We start from the raw sequence: 21215 nt of genomic DNA, 5'->3' as shown, positions 1-21215 counted from the left end.
AGAAAACACAGGAACTTTGCCCTTTATGACTACAGTTACAGATTTTCACCGAGTTAAAAAACAGCTGCTAAATGCCATTAATCTAAACGCTTCACTTACTCTTTGAATCCTTCTTTAACTTCTTGCCTTTGCAAGTAGCTTGACACAGCTGGCACAAAATTCACCAAGAAAAACAATGTTTTGTTTTGTAACACAGTCCTGGAAAAGCTGCTTGGCTTCAATTTATATTTTATAGTTTGTTTCACAAGCCCAAAAACTAATTATCCATTGCACAATATTTTATTCATGTACTATAACATTTGGCAGAATGTAAAGACATCCATACCAGAAACAAAATAATACAATTAGTACATTTAAAAAGTTATGTATATAATTTAGGGAGGTATTTTTCAGAACAGCATCATTGTTGTTCACTTTTGAAATTAAAACTCACTAAGATCATCTGTGCTAGAGTGGCAATACCTCAGCATTCAGATAACCACAGGTTTGTAGAATGCCAAGCCAGCCTTTTAAAATGCATGTAATTCTCCAGTGTATTAAAGGGCCCACATCAAAAGTCCTTCAGTATACTTTTTGGTTGAAAATGTCCTCAAGTTCTACAAATTCAGAGAAAACACCTTAATCAAGTATGCTACTCTGTCTTTTGTTTTGGTTCGGTTTTTTTAACCAAAAGTTTGACGCATTTTGTATGTTGATTTTCATGAACTTTCTCAAAACCCCCTAGAAAGGGATTGGGGTCAGTTGTCTTTCTTCGTTCACAATTTTGGACTGTTGTGACTTGAGCAGTCTGTAAAATAAGCAGCACAGTACACTGCACTCACATTTCAGTAATTCCTAAATTGCTATGTCAAAAAATGTAATTCTAAAAAAAATTCCTAAATATTTCCAGTAGCAGAGAATTCAAACTCCTGACAAACTGAATTCAAGAGGCACACAAATCCTGAAAAGACATGACTGCTAACTAAATGTCCTACAGCAGGGATAAGAAGTTAGGGTCTGAGACAAAAGGTGCTCATGACTTTTATACAAAGTAGGAGTTAAGAACAACAGAGTAGAAGAAACTCTATTTTCTTATTTTCATTCTTGAAGTAGAACACATTCACTCAGACACCTGACTTTGAAAGAAAGAATCAAAGAACCTGACCTAAATTACTTCCAGAAGGACGGAATGACAAATGAAAATTTTTATTAACTGTTGTCAGATTATGATATTTGTTGGAACAATTAATGGCATTTCAGGAGTAATTGGGAATGTAATTAGATTTTCAGAGAAGTTTCACAGCTGAACTACTTTCTCAATTCACAACACTGACAGTTTCCTAGTTTCTTTCAACTACACTGCCTTGCCAAGGCTATTGTGAGGGATTTGTTCTTTTTGTAACTGTTAAAAAAACTGTGTGTATCAAATGTACATTCATGAGATATCAGTAGTGAGAGAAAAAAAAAAACTTTCCTTCTGAAAAAATTACCAAACTTTTCTATTGGTTTTCCTAAAGTTACTCAACAAAAACACACTTGAAAAATGATCTGTGTTTTTGAAAGCCTATAATTTTTTTTACACCTGCTATCAATTGAGCTAAAAATATTACACCTCTGTCAACCTGACCTCATTAGTAGCCTTGAAATAAAACTGAAACTGCACACAGAACGTGTGGTGGCCTAACCATCACGATTTTTGTAGAAGGGATTATTACTTTAAGTCTCAAGGCAAGATAAATGGGAAAAAAAGGACAAAATCTTAAAAAGGCTAAATGATGTTATGAAGTGTGTAAACAAATAAATAATCTCATGGAGTAGCCTTTTGTCAGGTAAGCTCTCTAAACCTCATCACAGTATTAGATGAGTGTTTGGCAGGACAACAAAATGTGCTCAGAAAAGCTATTTTTATTTGAGTACACAGTTTTACCAGCATTTTGCTCTATGCCATACTCTATGTGCAAAGCCATAACCGCCACAGCAACATGTAATGAAGAAGATGGTCTGTAGTTTTAGATTTACCTTATCTGTCATCCTTTTGTGGAACCTGCAGAATGCACTTTAAAAACCTTGCTTCAAGGACATATTTAACTACCTGAAATTATTTGAAAGAGGGAGTTCAAAGCCAGCTCACCCAAGTAACAAAAAGATCTGGGCTCCCATTCACTCAAGCAGCCAAAAGAAAGAGCTCTATTTCACAGAATTCACCTATAGCTACAACATAGTGAGCAGTCTGTGGTATTTTTAAGTTCCCTCTAAGACAAATCACAACCTTGAAAGGACCTGAAAGTAGTATTAGGTACCCAATAGAGGCAAAAAGCACCCAGCCTTACCTGACTGTGGTTAATGGCTGCATGGTTGCCATGAAAAGGGGACTGCCTTTCCTTGTCCCGATGATGCCTGCTGCTGTGTTTGCTTCTCTGCAGCTGTTGACGCAATTTTGCAATCTAACAATGGAAAAATTCACATCAAATTTCAACAGGTGTATTCAGGTACACAGGTAATTCCACCCATTTACTCCATCACTTCTTTAAAACTATTTACTACCATAACATTCATAATTACTCCCAGCACTAGATTACACTCAAGTTCTTTCAAACCTAGTATGCTAGCTAGCAGTTCAGCTGACCCTCAGAAGACACCTCCAGAGGTTTAGTGAAAGAACTTGAAATACATAAAATTTCAAAGTAGTGAGGTCACTGCTGTTATTTCCCTCTTTGATAAAAAAATGTCACTTGCATTTAACATTTTCTTTCCCACACATTCAGATTGAAAATATTAATTGACCTGCATTTTTATATTAAATCAATAGCAAATGAAAAGCAATTTCATATTTTTTACTAAGTCCGCCATCTGTATAATTACACAAAGTAGTAAAATACTCGTGCCTTCCTGAAGCATTATGGTAACAGTGCATACCAAAAAAACATTTACACCAAAGTTTTCAAGTAATTTCTGACCTCCTTGAGCTGTTCATTGCTGCCCCACGATGATGAACGTTTGTGTGAACTTCTCTTCTTTTCTAAATATTCTTCAGCCCAGGCACTTTCTGTCTGTAGGAAGAAGATTACAGGACTAATTAAAAAAGGTAATTGCTACTTTCTGGCTGAATATTTGGAGACAAATTAGAAAAGAGAACATTTAAGATATGCTAGATTCAGAACTGAAAATGAACCGTAAGTAACTAGAAGCCTTTCTCACAGGTAAAGTATGAAAAAGCAGAGTGAAACTATATAAATAAAAAACCCCAAACCCACAACTTTCAGACCTAGTGTAATATAGGGATGTGCTAGTTTCCCTTCCAAATGACTGAGCATAAGGCAGTACTCACAGCCAGATGTACCACAGGCTGCTACAGAGCTCTGAAGAGCCACTGTGAACTGGGGGAGATGTTGTATTTCATTTCCTGCACAGATGCTGACCTTGTTATTTCTGAAGCATTAGCAAGGGTGGCTTGGTGTAAGCACTGTGAAAAGCCTGCACCAGCACAGCTTCAAAACCACGTTCTTCCTCTCAAGAATGAGAAGGAAAGCAAGGCATATAAGCACCACTAGAGCTATTGCAAAGTAGGGAATAAATTTATTAATGCCTCAGAGGGTTCCAGGTTCACAGTTGGCCCAGGCCAAGCAGAAAGCAACACACATAATATTAAGCTGGTTTCACTGAGCCATTAGTGTTTAATAAAAAATCTCACAAACCTATTGTGATTAAGGAGTTTTGAGACATGCAAGGTATCATTAAGACACACAGTATCTCACGTAAGAAAATGCACAGGCAAGCCTGTGATAATACTGCATGACACTGCTTTATGGGCAGTTTGTATTCCCACCTAGCCACCTCCAGGAATGTCTTCAAACACAGCAAACTGTAAAGGCTCTAGAAGACAGATAGTAGCATCTCCCAGGAATCTCTGAGCAGTCACAGGAAGTAAGGGGAATAACCTAATGAAGCAAGGGGAAAAATCTCTGGAAGCATTTTACACACTGAAAGAGACAGCAAATTCTTTGAAATTCACTCTTGCCACCAAGCAGTTCTTAGCACACAGTGGTGATCTAGCTAACCTCATTTCCTGGATATCTCACTTTCTCCTATAGAGAAGAACTTTGCCTCAAAGTCTTCACATTTACAGTGTGCCATGGTTGTTCTTACATATGAGACTAACAGCTTGAAGAAGCCACATGCCGACCTTTCCTAGCCCAGCTGCACTTGTATCACAGAAACTCAAGTCTTTTGTGGTATTAATCCCTATTTTGCAGGGAATATGGAGCCTTAACTCCAAATATACAGGTTGCAACCCCACCAGTTTCAGTTACAGACACAAGTTTCATATAAATGAAACCTCCATTATCAGTACTTTTTAATCTTCATCAGTCCAAATCAAAAACTAACTAGGACAAATCTGAAAAATAAAGGTAATAGGGTTGCTTTGAAATTCCTATTTCATAGCAAAATCAGAATCCATTACAATCTGTTTTTCTAGAAAAGCACTCACTGATCTGTATAATCAAATAGAATAATTGATAACCCCCATTCCTAAGCACCAATCTTTGTCTAATCAATTCTCAAATGTCAGTCAGGAGTACCATCCTATCCTCTAACTTCTGGAACAGTAAGCTTTAGCTACTAATTCTAGCTTCCCAACTCAGCACAACCATTACACTTGCCTACAGGAGAATAATTAACACTCTAATTAGTCTTTGCCTTTAATTTATATTCAAGACTTTGACTCAAAATTCAAGAATTATTTCATAAATTAATATCTGATTCATTTTAAAGCATTAAAGTTGCTTTGATGCTCATCCTCAAAACAAATAGCTAGAAATCTTTTCAGATTCAACTATAGGAAACCTGTACATCAAAACAGAAATGCAATACTATTTTAGCAAGTCTTCTGCTATTTATTCCCCAAATTTTGATTGTAATATTTATTATCAAGAAATAGACCAATAACCAATAGGCAAAGTGGGATTTATAGTTCTCTGGTTTCTCGAAGTACTACTACTTGCTTATTAGTTACCATGCACAACATCCTCCCTGCTTTCTAGAATTAAGAAGAAATTAATTTAAGGCTGAATTTATTACGGACAGTAGAACATTTCAGAAAAAAAAAAAGTCTTAAGAGACAAAAATTTTCCAGTCAAAATGAATTATTTAAGAATTAAAAAAAATACAAAGTAATTGTTTCATTTAACTTCTAAGACAAACATGTTTCATTTAAAGCAAAAATTATGAGATTATTAACACCTGTTTTATGAGCACTTAATAAGTGCAGGTATGAATTCTAGCCAGACCCTTGGATGCTCAGTAATACACCTATTCATCATCCAACAACTATTCTCCACGTACAAAATTCAGTCTAGTTTTATAGACAGGTTTCATCAAAATCCTCAGTTGCAGGAGGAGCCTGACAGAGAGACAGTGTCTGCATGACCTGGGGTCCCTTGCACAGCTCTCAGCCATGACCCATGGCCATCTCTAGAAAGGCCTGCAAGATGCAGTGTGCCACTAAACGCTGTCTCTTCCCAGTCTGCTTCCTGAATAACTCCCTGTGCCATAACTCCACACAATCAAGACACCCTGCTTACTCAACTTGAAAGCCTTTTATAACATTGCCAATTAAATTCCTGTTCTCAGAATCAGAACACATTCATTTCTTGTCAGACTTTGTGAAATCTGAAGTTACACACACTGGAACCAGAGTATCTCATCAGTGAAACTTCATCCAAATACGACATTTTCAGAAAAGCTGAACAGTACAAATGGGCAGCCTCATTTATCGTAGGAAACTAACCATTTTAAGTCACATTTTAAACTTGTCTCTGGCTCCACTGGCTGCTCTCAGGAAGATTAAAAGCAGTAATACCTCATCAGTGTCATATCAACATCAGCTTTGGACATACAGATGTATGTCTGTAGCCCTAAACTTTCTACTGGTTTGATAAATTCTAAATTAGGAAGTGCAAACAGATCATTCTAGTTCTCACAGAAATACACTACTATAAATCACCACTAAATATACTCACTGTGCAGAAATATCTAATGCCCTTTATGGTCTTCCCACTAACCCTTCAACTACATTTCCTCTACAAAAGCCCCACTACCACAGCAGTTAGATGTGTCAGAATTGGAAGAAAAAGCCAAAAGCAAACCACAAGCCAAAAAGGACGATATCTGGAAAATACAGATTATGAAAGCCTAACCATGATGCAGATTATATCAAAACTAACCTGAATGAGATCAGCTGAACATAGCAAACACTTTGGCAGCAGTAGAGAAATACAATTATTTTGTAAAAAGTATTATTTTGAGGAATCATATATGAAGATAGTTAGGACACCCATACGGGTTTAGTTCTGCCCTTTAAAGATGCCTTTTAATAGCTAGGCACAAACAGCCACTCATATATCACATACCTTTCTCCATCCTCCTCCTCTTACTTCAATCTGCTTACTTTTTTCACCCTGTCTTCTAACCGTTTTTCTAATTTGTTCTCCTGCAGAGAAAACTTGTTCCTCAAATCTTTTCTTCTTCACCAGCTCCTAATTCCACCTTATCCACATGAACCTATTTCCCTACAAAACACCTTCCTTCCCCACTGATTCGCTCTTTGAATAGTGGTCCTTCCCACAAAAGGCTGAGGACCTCAAAAAGGCCCCACAGTAACACTGCAGACCTCATCTGCTCAACCCCCTACACCTTCTTAAACACTGAAGACTATATGGACACATTTTTTCTACTGTTACCAAACCTAACAGGGGTTCAAACACAAGGATGTCCCACATGCTGTGAGGTCCTCTTCCAACTGCATTCTGCTTATGTTCTTTGGAATTAGAAGAGACTTCTTGTTGAAACCATGTTCCAGGAACAGGGATTTCATTCAATTGTTTGCTGGTTCCGTTTTTACAGGTGGCATGGGACTGAACCTTTAGAGCTTGTGAAATTTGGTTAAGCAGGTGATGTTTATTGGCAAATCATGTATTTTTTTAACACTTTCCAGTTGAACTAGATTTCAACACCATTCACAGTTCAAGGAGGCAGTTCTTCAATGCATATAATTCTATACTTGGTGCACAAAACCCAGGTGAACATTACGGGGCTTTTACAAACAGAGGATGAAGAGCTGGAGACAGACATACATATAAGGATACCTCACTAAGTTCTCTATATAAATCTGAAGTAAACAGTACTTAATTCCAGCCTATCTAGTGTACTGCACCCTGTAAGAACAATAAGAATACAGATGTACCATGCAGTACTGTTTTCCTGAGGCAAGAAGGAAGCGGAACACCTAAAAGATACTACAGTTCTCAGTCTTTACTTAAAGAATGCAAATAATTCACACATGCAGTAGCAAAGGTAGGATTCCTGCAATTTGAAAGTGAATAGGAACTTGTGAGCAAGAAAGCTAAAGTGAACGTTTTCAAGGGAAAAGCTTCTTACATTTAAATCCTGTCTTCACACTTAAGTGCTCCAAAGACAACAAACCCATGTCCTACCTGTGTGGCCTTGTCTCTCATGCAGGGAGCAGCGTGTCCGTGATTATCCCGAGGCCACTGCCCAGCGAGGTACGGAGCAGCGAGCGTATCCAGTGAAGAGGTGCGGCGAACAATGCTGGAAGGGCTTGATGAAGGGGGTCTTGATTTGTCTGTTGGAGCAAGAACATTTGATTACAAAGAAATCGAGAGAGAGAGCTTATCCATTTAACAGTCTACAAGAAGTCATATCAAATTGGAACTATGTTATCACGTACACAAGATACTTTCAATATGGAAATTAAGTTTGCTTTTCCAGGCTCTATTCTGTTTGAATAGGCTTGAAATCTGTTTTTATGGTTTCCTTAAAAACATCCTTGTGTCACAAATGTTGCATTAGTGCTTACACACCACTATTTACTCCTTTAAAAGTCTAACAGTCATTTGTCTCTTAAATGATGAAGATGTAGAAGAAATAAAAATAGCTATGTTTACACATAAATAAAGGTTAAGGAAGAAAAACTAGGTTGAACTTTTTCAGTTTAATGCTGAGCTTACAGTTCTTCCCACTAGTCCTTCACCTACATTACTTGAAGGGACACTATAAACCTGCATGTTTTAATCACCCAGCAGATGACACATGGCATAACCCTTAGATTCAGAAGTTCACTTGGTAATGTAATGATTTACATTTTACAAGCTAATTGAGACATCTCCTCCCTTTACATGGTAACTACATTCATATTTGCCTGCTGCTGTATCTTCTGCAACACCTCACCTGTAGTGTATATACTGGCATCCTATTTCAGAACAATTTCAATACTAAGAGGAATCCTTATTTAAAAAGGTTAAATACAACAATCTTTGGAAGTAACATGAGAAGGAAGACTACTGTTAAAAATAAAAATTTGTATCTATCCCATCTGTCAATGATGTCTTAAGTAAAGTGGCATAAAAGACTACACCACAAGCTATGAAGAATAAACACTGAAGAAAGTTTCCTCAAAACAGTAACTGAGGTTGGTAAATTTAAGAGATTGATAAGCAACGATGACCCAGGGTTTAGATATACATACACGTTCACACATTTTGAGATGAAAAATACAAATCCTAAGCATACTATCATCTCATCTACTCCCCACAAAAATAATTCCAATTATATATGAAATAATTGTGCATTAATCTTACCTATAATTAATAGAAAGTCCTAAAATACATGGCTACAACACAGCAAGCAAGATTCAGAAATCAGATGGAAGCTTTAAAAAAGGGCACTGCAAAAACTCAGTCATCTGTCCTCTCTAGCTGTGCCTTAACATTAATTCTGCACTAAAAGTATTTGTATTATACATAAACTCATTTACAGGCAAAGAAAATTGGGCCTAATTAGTGTCTGAATGCTAGTCAGACAATAAAACCATTGACACCAAAAGTCCAAAATTCAATTTCTAAGCTGTTGCAATCTACTAAAAATACATATGAGAAATATTCATAAAATCTGTTAGGTATAGATTTCAGTGGAGTGGACAGAACTTAAGTCTAGTGACATTCTACACTAAATAGCCTCATGCAAATTTATTAGAAATGTACACACTAAAAATGTGGAAAATATTTCAATTCAACTTTAAGGAAACAATTACTGGCACTATAATCAGCCACACTCACACAAAGCAGTCAGGAAACCTCATCTCCTTTATTATTTCTACAAGTACCAACAATGTACAACCTTACTAGTGAGCTCATAGCAGATTTGCTCTCAGGGTGTAGCAGCAAACATGTTTTGGAGTTTGCACTTAAGACTCCTGTATCAAAGAAATTCTCTGACTACTACTACCACCACACAGCACACTGAAGGGTCTGTTTGTATCAGATGACTTCAAAACTATTCCCTTTGTGTGTACTATAGGACAATGTGGCATGCTAACACAACGTGCCATTCCTTAAAAATTACACTGGCTTCCAAAGTTAAATCAAACATGTCATTTGTCTTAGAATTAGCTGCCATATCCGCCCTGTTTTTCTTCTCAGTTATTATTCTTCCTCTTCAAGAAGCTTCTCTCTTCTTACCAAGGGGAAACAGAAAGGATGTGAAAAAAAAATTATAAATCAGGAAGTGTACGTAGTCAGCCACATCATCTGCAAAAGCCACTGCAGCAGACAGCTTCAAAACTGGAGAAGCAGAATCTGTTACTCTCTCCTCCCTGCCACAAACAAAACAAAAAGCAACTGGAAGACTATTTTGCTGAACAAACAGAGAGAATGAGAACTGAAGAGCCTGTTTACTATTTAAGTTCAAGGGGAGCTGCTCATTTCAAGGCACAAAGGCTGTAAATACTCCCTTTTCCCCTAATTTAAAGAAATTCTGTTTTCAAATGATTTATATTTAGATGGGGAATGATGTTTGGACATGTTTTTACTTTTCCACCTTCTCAATATGTCTTTATATGAATTCACAAAGTCTACTACACAATTCTTACTGTTTCAAAACATTTCAATGGGAACATATACAATGTTTTCATTGCACTTTCCCCTACAATACTTGAAGCAAGTGTTCAGCTGCTATTTTTCCTTGATGTGACCTACATAACAAGAGATCTGCCTCCACAGAGATAACAGTTACAACAGCTGTGGCTGATGAAAAACAATGGAGCTGTTTCATCAAATAGACACTTCTTAAATATTCGATCTCTTTTAATTGGCCTGATTATCTCTCTAAACCAGTATTTGTGATAAATATCAACCCTCCTATCCATCCACCACTAGTATAGATTTATTTAGAAATTAAAATCTTTCTGCAATCCAGTCTCAAGCAAAGCAAACGAATAGAACAAACCCAAGGCAAACATACAGAGCACAGATCAATGAAGTCCACAACATGGGGAAATAACAAGCAAGCTGCCACGTCTTCACCAGTCACTGCTGTACAGGTGACCAACACAAGCTGCTACAGGTGACCTGGTATCACACACACCACCTCCTGCAGAGCAAAAGCACCTCCAAAGGCAGCAGAAGTTCAAGTACTCTAACAGTGGGACTGAAGAGCAAAACTGAACAAATATAGATGCTTACCAATAACTAACTGAAAGATATGAAAGAAACCAAGAAACATAGTCTAACACATACTGTGAGAAAACAAGCAGCAGAAAAGCCCAGGATCCCACTGAACTCACAAAATTCTCTGACAGTTCCACTTGAGGCTTTTTTTGTACAAGTGGGCTACCCAAACTAGTGAGAAGAGGTGAGACCCAACCAGCTCCTCTGGCATCAAGGCATACAGCTGACCTTTTTGTTCTGTTTTGGTCAGGCTTTTCCCCAGGAAGGACATTGATGGGATCTCTCCCATACACAGCTGGCACTGTCATCTTTTCCAGAACTGCAACTGATCTCTGGGGCTTCATCTGCTTTTCATGTTTCATTAAAAGAACTGAACAGACTCAGTGCACTAAGAACAGACACACCACCCAACTGTGTATACTCCCTTTGGAACATAATCTTGCCTATCATCCTCGCATAAATCTGAAGAGAACTATTCACTAGTAATTCAAAATTGTTCCACTGCAGCAGAATGACAGAATTAGTGGTGTTTTACAAAACCAAACCTCAGAAAGCCCAAGATGTTCAAGCTACTTAACTCTAAGAAATGAAAGTATTTTTAAATCCAATAAGTGCACTTCCCTAAAGTGCTTGCCACAAGAAACATACAGTATGATGCTGCAAAAATGAATTCACTTTCTTTACTCCTACCATTTGTCAAACAGCTTAGGCAAGCAGAGCGGGAATGTAATGTTACACGAAGTCTTCTCTCTTATTCCACAGTAATATCTTTCAAAACTACTGCAAAACCTTGGTCATTGAGGTTGACAGGTCTGCAGCTACACAAGTAGGCTTTAATATTACCCTTCCATAGACAAAACAACTAAGTTTTCCTCCAAGTAAAACTAACCAGCTTTTCTCCTTAATTTTTAGACTGAGTTTAGATGTCCAATACAGTCAACTGGAATATACCAGAAAGTCCAGCACCCAGCAAAGAACTCTCCCACTACCTCAAGGCACCTGAAAGCAAACAACTGCTAAGGCTCTGGTCTTGACCTTCTTGTTTACTCAGCCGGGTACACTGTAACATTCTTGCAGCTGAGCAGTTCAACTCCTCTAAGATGTGTTTCATATAAGGACACAAATAACAAGATCCCATTAGATCTCTACTCAGTGAATAAACCAAGGCAAAAGCAACGAAGATAGAGAAATGTGTAAGCTCTAGCTCATGTTACAACAGTGTACTGGTAGGTCAAAACAATGGCCTCTAATGGGAGGCTTGCAGACAGCTGAAGAGGCATATGGGAAAACTGAACCAAAACTGGAGATTGCAGGACAGACATCACAGTGCAGAAATGAGGCCTCAACAGAGACGGGAAGGGCAGAACACATTAACAGGCGATTGGAAGCTGAATTCTGGGAAAGAAGTGCTAGAGACTGCAGAACCGCAAAGTAAAAGATGAAAAACAGGTAGTAGCAAGATCTGGGTTTCTGGTCATATTTAGGAGGGAGAGAAGTGGCAAGAAAAGCATGGAAAATTAGAAATTGTATGACAGAATCTTCCATTTGCAATTATCCCATAGTCAACAGAAAATTCAGTTGAGTATTTCCAACATTTAATTGCAATTCAGATCAGAAAACAAGGGCTAAAAAAACCTCCAAAAAACACGCCCAAACCCCAGAAAAGTCACATTTGTAAATTCACAAGTTAGGGTTCTCAAGTGTAAAGCAGATTCATGAAAACTAAGTTCAAAACTATTCAACTATTTCCCAGGAAAGAAAATCTGAAAAATATGAAACTGCCTCTGAAGTATACAACTTATATTTAAATACAACTTAAACTTAGATACAAGCAGTATCTAAGCTCAGAAAAAGCTATCATTTGTCTAACCTCAAGGTTCATTTTCATCTAAAGAAAGATGCCTGCAGCTGTAGGAATGAACTAAAGCCATCATTAACTGAGAGCAAGAAACAGAAAAACCCAAGTTATTCTGCAGCAGATTCTCACCAATACCCTCAAACGTCCTGTGTGTCTGCACAACCATTGCCTCATTAGTAAAAAAAGTTCCACCTCCACGTTCTCAGCCAACCCTGTTTACTCATTTAGATGAAGAAAAAACCTGAAATTAACTGAGCCTCTATCAAGCACTGAACTACACAATACAAACGTTAAGCAATAAGAAAGAGGTTTAACTTGCATTTGGGGCCAGTACAAGTACTGCCTAGGAACTGGAACATGTGGAAGCAATTAAATGGACACCACTCTTCTGTTTTCACACATCTTGTAAAAAGCTAGTGGAGTTATCTTAACACAGGAGAGTGATCAAATGACTTCTTTCCTTATACATGTTAATTCTCCAAAGCAGTAGAGAGGCCAGCATGGTTTCAGCAGGCTTTTCCACAGTGACTAAAAGACAGTGCAATTCTTCCACCCTAAGTGGTCAGACACATGCCTTTACAAACAGTTTTTGAACCTGGACCTCAAGGCTAACCATACTCTTCCTCATTCTCCAGGCCAGCAGATTGCATCAGAAGAAGACAGGGTTTTGTGATATGTATAATGTCTTTCAGGTTACTGATTAACAAGAACCTCAAATGAAGAATACACACATTCCTCAATCCAAAGCCTTTAATATAATACAGCCTTAATAAAACCCTCATTACTCTTATCTGGAAAGTGGAAAATCTAACTCATAACCTTATCAGTCCTCTCTTACACTAGCAGACTAGGAGGCACACAGTCATCTTGTACCAACTGGTCATGATTGTCTCATTTGGCAGTACCACTCCTCAAAAGCCAGGACAGGAAAAAGGAAAAAACCCAGTGTGGTAGACTGGTTACAATCATTATTTCAGAAAGGGGGAGGAGTATTAGGAGAAGCAGAAGTGTTAAAGGGAGGGCTAGTCCTAGATTTCCACATGTACACTTCTGCATATTAGTCAGCTTTACTCTTTAGATTACCACAAGCAATTTCATGGAAATTAGTAGCTGCAAGCTTTGGTATCCTAAAAGTAACAGATTTGAGGACATTAACACAAAACCTCACTGATGCATTTTTGAGTAAACTTTTAACCCAAAAATAAAAACTACTTACATACGTCAGCCTCTATTATCCTCAGCCTAATGCCTTATATTACTTATATTCAAGCATTCCCAGTAAGATTTAATTATTCAGGAAGTTAAAATGCAGTTTGTTACAACCTGTAAGCTATCACCACGCTATTTTCTATCTTCACTATAGCACAAGCTTGTCATCACTCTCAAGCACACACGTCCTTCTGCAGGGTTCATGTTGAAAGCAACTACTAAGAGAGACATTGAATACTTTTGTTCTACACCTATGTGCCATGCCTACAGCACTAGTTGGTTCTTTAATTACAAGCTTAGGGACACTGTTTGGATAACACCACATACACCATCTGGCACGAGGTGTGCAGAAAGGGTAAATGCGAAGGCTTCACAACAGCCCCCAAACACCAAATCCACCTTAAGTTTGTGCGCAAGCACCCTAAGTACATCTACACCCCTGAATCCGAGGCAGTACTCGCGGTACTACAGAAGCGGTCACAACCCCCACATGGCACGCTTGGCTCTCTATTCCTCTTCTGAAAGCCAGGGCGCAACAGAGCAGCAACAAAAGCAACGAGCCCTTCCACGCACACACACCCGGCAAGCCCTGCCGCCGGCCAGAGAAGGGGCAGGGCGAGCACCAGCCCGGGCACAGCCCCGTCCCTACCTCTGCCCCGGGGCACGGCACGCTCCAAGGCACCGCCGGCCCCAGCCCTGCACCCGCGCCCGGCCGGGCGGCCCGGGACGTGCCTTCTGCCGCTGGCCGGGACCCCCCGCCGCTCACCTTTGCAGACGGGGGAGCTGGGACTCTTCCTCTCTGGGGAGCTCCTGCCCGGCTCCGGCGACTGCCGCCGGTGGTGGTGCCGGACCCTGCCCTCCGGCAGCGGAGGCACCGGCGAGGAGCAGGGCGAGGGCCCGCTGCCCGGCGGCGGGGGCGGCGGCGGCAGGTGGTGGTGCCGCGGGGGGCTGCCCCGCGCCCCGCCATGGCCGCGCGTGGGGCTGCCCCGCGAAGAGGCGGCGCCGCCGCCGCTCCCCGCTCCCCCCGGCGGGGCCGTGGCGGGGCCTCCGCGTCCGCCGCTGCCGGGGGGCGCCGCGCGTGGGAGCCCCGCTGCCGGGCCGCCACCGCTCCTCGTGGGGCTGCCATGTTGTTGCTGCTGCTGCTGCTTGAGCTGGAAGGGCACCGTGGCCCGCATGGGCTGGAGGCGGCTGCTCGCTCCCGCTGCTCCGCCGCCCGCCGCCGCCGCGCCGCCTCCCCCCGCCAGGGAAGTGGCGGGGGTCGGGGAGCCGCCGCGCCTCACGCGCTGGTGGGACATTGTCCGTCGGGAGCCGGGGCTCGCGGAAGGCGGCCTAAGGCGGGGCAGAGAGGGAAGGGTGCGAGGCGCGGGCCGCACCACGCGGGGTCCGACGCCTCAGGTGGCGGTGGCGGCTGCGGCCGCCCCAGCCCCGTCCTGGTTCCCGTCCCGCTCCCGTCCCCTCCGCGCCGCTGCGCCCGCAGCCTCCGTGCGCCTCATCAACAATAGTGCCCCGGCCGCGCGCCCCGCCCACCGCGCCCTCCCATTGGGCGCGGCGCCGCTCGGTTCGCGCAGCTACGGCGCGCCCATTGGCTGCGGGGCGCGCGCCTGAGTGGCCGAGCCCGCGCGGGGCCGCGGGGGGGCGCGGGGCGGGGGCAGCGCTTAAAGAGCCGCACGCGGGCGGCGGCGGGGCCGCGCAGCCCCGGCGGGAATGGGGCGCGCTCCCGACTCCCCCTCACGCCCGGCCGCCGCCGCCACGGGCAGAGCTGCGGGCTGGCGGCGGCTCCCCCGCCTCTCGGTCCTGTTCTGAGGGACCATTATCCCTACTCCATCATTCCTAGCCCGAGGTGCGCTCCAGGAGGGGACGGGGCTCCACTGCGGTTTATCCAATCGCTTTGCCACCAGCTCGGTGTTACCGATGATGGCACCAGAGACGTGGGCAATATCCAGGCAGACTTGACCCTCTTTTCCCTTAACTGCTGTGTTTACTCTCCTCCGTTAGGTCAGATTAGTTGCATCTTCATTGTAATCTTTTAATAATATTCGTTAACTGCTGGTATCCACTTAAACAAATTTATACATCAGAGCAGTGAATGAGTGCATGGAACAGGCCTTAGTTCATGTGTTTGGTTATTTAGATGCAAGGTAAACGCATGTTAGTACCCTCAACACGAGAAAGAATCAATAAACCTTTTTTCTGTCTCTATTGCAAACGCCTTCTGAGTTACCAGTACTTACACAAATTTTTTTCAATACTGCTCTACAAGTTGCATGTTTAAACTGAAAAGCATTGCTATGATACAAATGGTGTGACAACAATTTACATATTGGTCTCTGTTCATCTTGGTTGTGCTTGGGTTTCTTTTTTTCCTCTCTCCTTTGCTGTTTCTGATTGAAGCCCACTTCACTCCAAAATCCCTAATTCCCCTTTGAAGAGCTGTGGCAGACAAGTAAAACAAACCTGAAAATCAAGATACTGGCCCTTCTTAATGCCTGGATACTGGCCTGCCTAAAGCCTTGAAGGGTAAAGCTCTTGTTAGAGTCAAGAGCTGTTTGTGAGGAATCAGACTGGCAAAAGAGAACAGGACAGATGTAGTGATGAGGCTGTTGTGAAGTAAGCTCTTGCATTCTGTATTAATTACATTTATTTTGAAAGGCATTATGCTCTCTCACAAGTACTGTAAGTGCTAATATTATGGCCTGAAGGAGAGCTGCAAGGGTCAATCAAAACCTTCTGCAAAAGGTTGTGTCCAGTCTCAAGAATTACCCTGTGCTACCCCTGAAAGTGGCTGCCAAGTGAAGGCGCCAGAAGCCCGGCAGATCACCATCAGCCCTATTGTATCCCTTCCTTCAACTGTGCAATTTACTTGTTACCTTGTAAATTACACACAGGGACACTTCCCAGTCATTTTCCTGCAGCCATCATGAGCGCTGTTGGTACAATGTGGCAAGGCATCAAAATCCCAGATTCCCCATCATTAATGAAATATCTGGGAGACAGTGTTCTCCTCACTGGGAATGGCTGAGAGACAGAGAACAGTATAAGCTGTGTACTCCATCATTGGGGATGAAGGGATCTTGCAATTCCCTCAGTGACTCCATGTACATATTGAAAAAGAGAACATCAGCTTTAAAGCTCTCCACAGGTAAATACCCAGGAGGTAGAAAACCAGCACCCAGCATGTCTGGAGAAATAAATAGAACCTGTCTGCTGCTTTGTCCTTCAGTAGTTTCTGTGACTCATCTGTGGGGCAACACAGCAGAATAAATTTTTGAGAAGGGGAAGAAAATAGTTCAAATCTTTCTGAAAGCCCATTTTGCCATAACACAAAGCAAGGTCAAGAGACAAGGAGAACAAGTTTTTAGGAACTAAATGGCAAGATGACATCATCAGAACCCAAGGGATGTAATCAACAAATAACAGCTATGTTTTCACCAACTAGTAAAACACCACAGCTAGAGAACAGCCCTACCTGGAGCTGCTGGCAGAAAGCATCAGGGGAAATGTTGACTTTTCAGCTTCTCACCCAGTCCCACCAGCAAAGAGGCTGGGGGGCACAAGAAGCTGTGGGGACACAGGCAGGACAGCTGACCCCAACGGGACGGTGGGATGTTCTGCACAAGCTCAGCATGTGAATGAGGGGGAAAGCTGGCTGGGGGCTGCTGCTCAGGGACTGGCTGGGCAACTGCAGTCTGCATCACTTGCTTTCTGTGTTCTTCTGTTATTGTTATCTATATTATATGCATATGTAATGTCTACTATATTATATTAATATCTATTATCACCATCATATGCCCTATCAAACTGTATCTCAACCCACAAATTTTCATTTTTTTCCCCTCAGTTCACTTCCCCCACCCACTGGGAAAGAGCAAGCTGTGTGGGGTTAACCTGTCAGCTGCCTGACAGGTTAAACCACAGCAGCAGCCCAGAACAGTGCAGTTATTCTAAAGAAGGTTAATTTATACAGTGTTTGTTTCACTTCTTTGCTGAAATTTTCAGTCAAGAGCAGAAGACGTAGTTCTTCCCTCTGAGTGGGTGATAGCACCCACTCCCAGCACCTGTGCAGTTGTGCAGCAGACTTTCATCCCAGTTTACACTTATCAGAAATATTGGGAAGCAGTTTCTCCCAATACTTGCAAGGAGTATGCCAAAAAGATACTTCTGAAGCACAAAATATTCTGCATGCATTCTCACTCCTGTTACTGTTTTGAAGAGGCCAAAGTGACAGGTACTGATTCATATTTATTTTCATGCTGCATGCTATGGAGCCAAGTCACGACTTTGATTGCAGAAGATACCTGTTACAATTATAGATAGTACTTCCCACATTATTGTCACATTGCAGAGATGACACTGCTCCACAGAGTAGCTGTGAGAATATAAAGCAAAGCATTTATGTGCACTGCTCATCATCAGTTGTGTTGCTCTGCACGCAGCAGACGTGAGAGCTCGACATGTAAAGTCATGTACGCAGCCCTACTCAAACACCGTGTACTTCTTACATTCATTTGTTTAAACTGTAACAAATGTGTTACAACAGGATCTTACTCCTACACCTTATGGAAATAATGGAAAGAGCTAAAGCAGGATTATGAACTTGAAAATAGTTTTGAAACTCATTTTCAATTACAAAATAACCCAAACCCTCAAAACAAAACCCCAGCCCCAGATAACTTGGATCCAAATCCCCCAGACTCTCCTTGCAATTCACACCTCTCAGGCTCTGGATTTCTTTCAGCTGTCACCTTCCTTTCTGCCTGCACACTTTGCCAAATGCTGTCCAGGCCACCTCTGAGCAACACATTTCTTACGGTTTCATGTGGAACCTCTAGGCTGTGCTTTCTTCAAATCCATGACACTCTAACTCTGGCCACAACACCTAATGTAATGGTGCCAGTAGTGATCCAAAAAACAGGAATGAAACTCCTCATCACCACAGAGGCTGTGAGCCTTCTACCTTCAGCATGTGCATCTGCCTTTTAGTGACCACAGTCACTTCAGTGACTCCAAATGCCCTGGAGTCACATGTGACCCCATGTACACAGGGCCCATCTCCGTGTCTCCAGCTCCTCCCCGCCTGGGAATTTTTATCAACCCACTGGCCCTGGTGCTCACACAGCAGGCTGCAGTGCCACCCCAGGAGGTGGTAAGCACTCCCACATCCCACTGGCTTGGAGGCCCTCAGCACCCATTCAGAGTCCTGCCAAAACATGCTGCTCTGTACTCAGTGCTGGGAGATGAAGCCTGGCTGTGGCAGAGAGCCCCTTGTGTGCAAGCTGTTGGCTCTTCCTTAAAATACGGCCTGTGGTAAATGCTGCAGATCCAAACAAATCAATCCAAAGGCTGAAGCATATTGAATGCCCTCAAGGGCAGACTGATCAAACACTCAGAGCTGCATGAAGAAATCTGGAACCTGCTGAAAGCAGGGATGTAAACAAGTCAGGCAACTGTTCAACTGCTAACACCAAATGAAAAGCAGAGAAACAAGGGTCAAAGAGGTTTAACTAAGCTGAGAGGCCCAAATCCCACTGCACACCTAATAAAACAGATAATACTTAGGGAGTTTTCTGGTACTACAGACTGAAAATGTGTGAGTAGTACTGCTCACTGCTCATAATAATATCTATGAAAAATGTTCCGTTAAAATAATAGTAATAATAGTAATCCTTACAGAAAATGACTGTACTTCAAGCAGCTTCAAATATGCTATTGTCTTATTCCAAAATTAAATAAATGCAAAGCAGCACATGTAGAGGAGCAATCTACTGCCTGAAATTGTTTTTTTTAACCTACAGTTAATGTAAGCAATATTGAAGGTTGAAAGACTAAAGATTCTGGGAGTCTAATCTAAACATTGGATTATGCCTCAGGATATTTCATTGCATTTCTCATCTCTCTCCTGCAGAGTGAGTTTGTTTTGCTTGTTTATGTGGGTGTTGAACATCAACTGGAGAAAAAGACATTTAAAAAATAGGACAAATATAATAGAATTTACTTCACACAAAACCTGTAAGAGCCTAGTTAATATTCCAGAAAATCTGTGGGGATTTGAGAAGGCAAACAGATTGAAATAAGGTATTAAGATTAAAACAATAAAAAACAACAGATGGGACCTTGGACATAAATCAAACTCCTCGCAATAAGAAAAATGCAAAATGCACTTCTGTCACATTTTTTAAGGTACAATCTTTAAGAAAAGTTGTCATAGAAATAACATTCAGAGGCTTCAGTTCCTCACTGGCATTAAGATAACACATTTTTGACAAAGAAACTCAGTTCTCAATGCAGCACTTACATGCTGGCTTGGGAGATGCTCCCACTGCACATTCCTGGCACTCGTAATTACCTGGGAGAAGAACAAGGTTAATTTCTTTAGAAGCCAGTGCCAAGCTCACCTACATGTGACATGTTTCTCCATGCATACAGATCTGTTTTCTGAGCATCTGTTAAAAGTCAGCAGCAACACTAAGCAATAACCCTGTGGTGAGTGTCTAGCTGCTAAAGGAGCAAATGGAGTCTCATTTTCTTCAGTGATGGGACCTGAAACTGGTTTTGGATGGGGATGAGGGAAGAGAATGAGCAGCAGGAAAAGCATGTTGTCTGCCACATTCCAGAATCTTTTTTTCAGTAACACTGAGAGAAGTGGCCTAGTCCACTTAAACAAGAGACAGTATAATCTCCCCCAGGTACCCTACAAGATGCTGAATGATAATTTGCACATGACTCCTCCAATTCAATAATAAAGCTTGCCTACATTTTAGGAAGCAAGGAATTTATTATTTATCTTTCAAAAGCTTAGCATTTTTAGCTCATATTTACAGAGCTTGCAAATATAATAGATTTGTCTGTATTTGTGTTGTGTTTAGACATGTAATGCATTTCTGTATTTCTAGTCTCATGTTAGAAGAACACGTGGAAATGACAGAAGAAATTCTTCATTTACAAACATTAAACACTGATTGCTCCAGCAAGGCACCAGCACAATTTCTGTACTGTGACGACAATGGAATTACACACTATAAAGTATTTGTTTCAAATGTTGACACTATAAATTAATTTGGTAAGTGACAATATTTCTATACTGTAGGTTTTATGACCATGTTGTAGGATGCTAAACATCCTGTGTAAGTGATGAATAGGCATGTAACTACAGACACTTAAGAGAGCAGAGAGTTCACTCTTACTGATTCAGGCCTAAAATCTTATTTTGCTTCTACTTGTTCATATAACATTTAGAAAAGGTAAAGAGTTGGTGGAAAGCATGTTGGCATGGTTTATTCATGCACTGAGAGGCAGTGACAAAATGATTTTTCTTCTCCCTCCACAGACATATACTAGCTCTGTAGTTAAACTAATTAACTCGAGCAAAGCGTGTGATGAAGCATGAGCATGTGATTCTCCAATTTGGGAAAACACTTACTGGGAAAGAATGGATCAAGCAGAGTTCTGAATCCTCCCTTGCACTCAGCCATGGGTAGCAGGGGAGCTTTTAACTTGTTTGGTCACATCTGAACCAGACATCAATTTGTCTCTGCGGTACCATCCTGTCCTCATGCACTGCCTCTCCCATTCAGCCTGAGTGCCTCCAGGAGAGACAGAGAGCCACCACTGAGAGAGAGGATGTCATCTTGGAGAGGAAGAAAGCACAG

The 21215-nt window shown here is 41.6% G+C and overlaps 1 protein-coding gene across 1 annotated transcript in view; it reads right to left on the bottom strand.

Moving 5' to 3' along the window:
• Positions 1 to 15088, bottom strand: part of FAM117B (family with sequence similarity 117 member B) — a 29001-nt gene extending 13913 nt beyond the window's left edge. Inside the window, exons 1-4 of the mRNA XM_071434672.1 lie at positions 14336 to 15088; positions 7473 to 7621; positions 2937 to 3029; positions 2310 to 2423 (exon numbers count right to left, since the gene is read on the bottom strand). Coding sequence (XP_071290773.1) covers positions 2310 to 2423; positions 2937 to 3029; positions 7473 to 7621; positions 14336 to 14864 — 885 coding nt within the window. The 5' untranslated portion in view covers positions 14865 to 15088. The remainder of the gene's footprint in view (positions 1 to 2309; positions 2424 to 2936; positions 3030 to 7472; positions 7622 to 14335) is intronic.
• Between the last annotated feature and the right edge of the window lie 6127 nt (positions 15089 to 21215).

This window comes from Agelaius tricolor, unplaced genomic scaffold (genome assembly GCF_023055355.1).
Source record: "Agelaius tricolor isolate 1412-34295 unplaced genomic scaffold, bAgeTri1.0.p SCAF_10, whole genome shotgun sequence".
Taxonomy (NCBI): Eukaryota; Metazoa; Chordata; class Aves; order Passeriformes; family Icteridae; genus Agelaius; species Agelaius tricolor.
The sequence above is the reverse complement of the archived record's forward strand: the minus strand, read 5'-3'. Positions and strand labels throughout refer to the sequence as shown.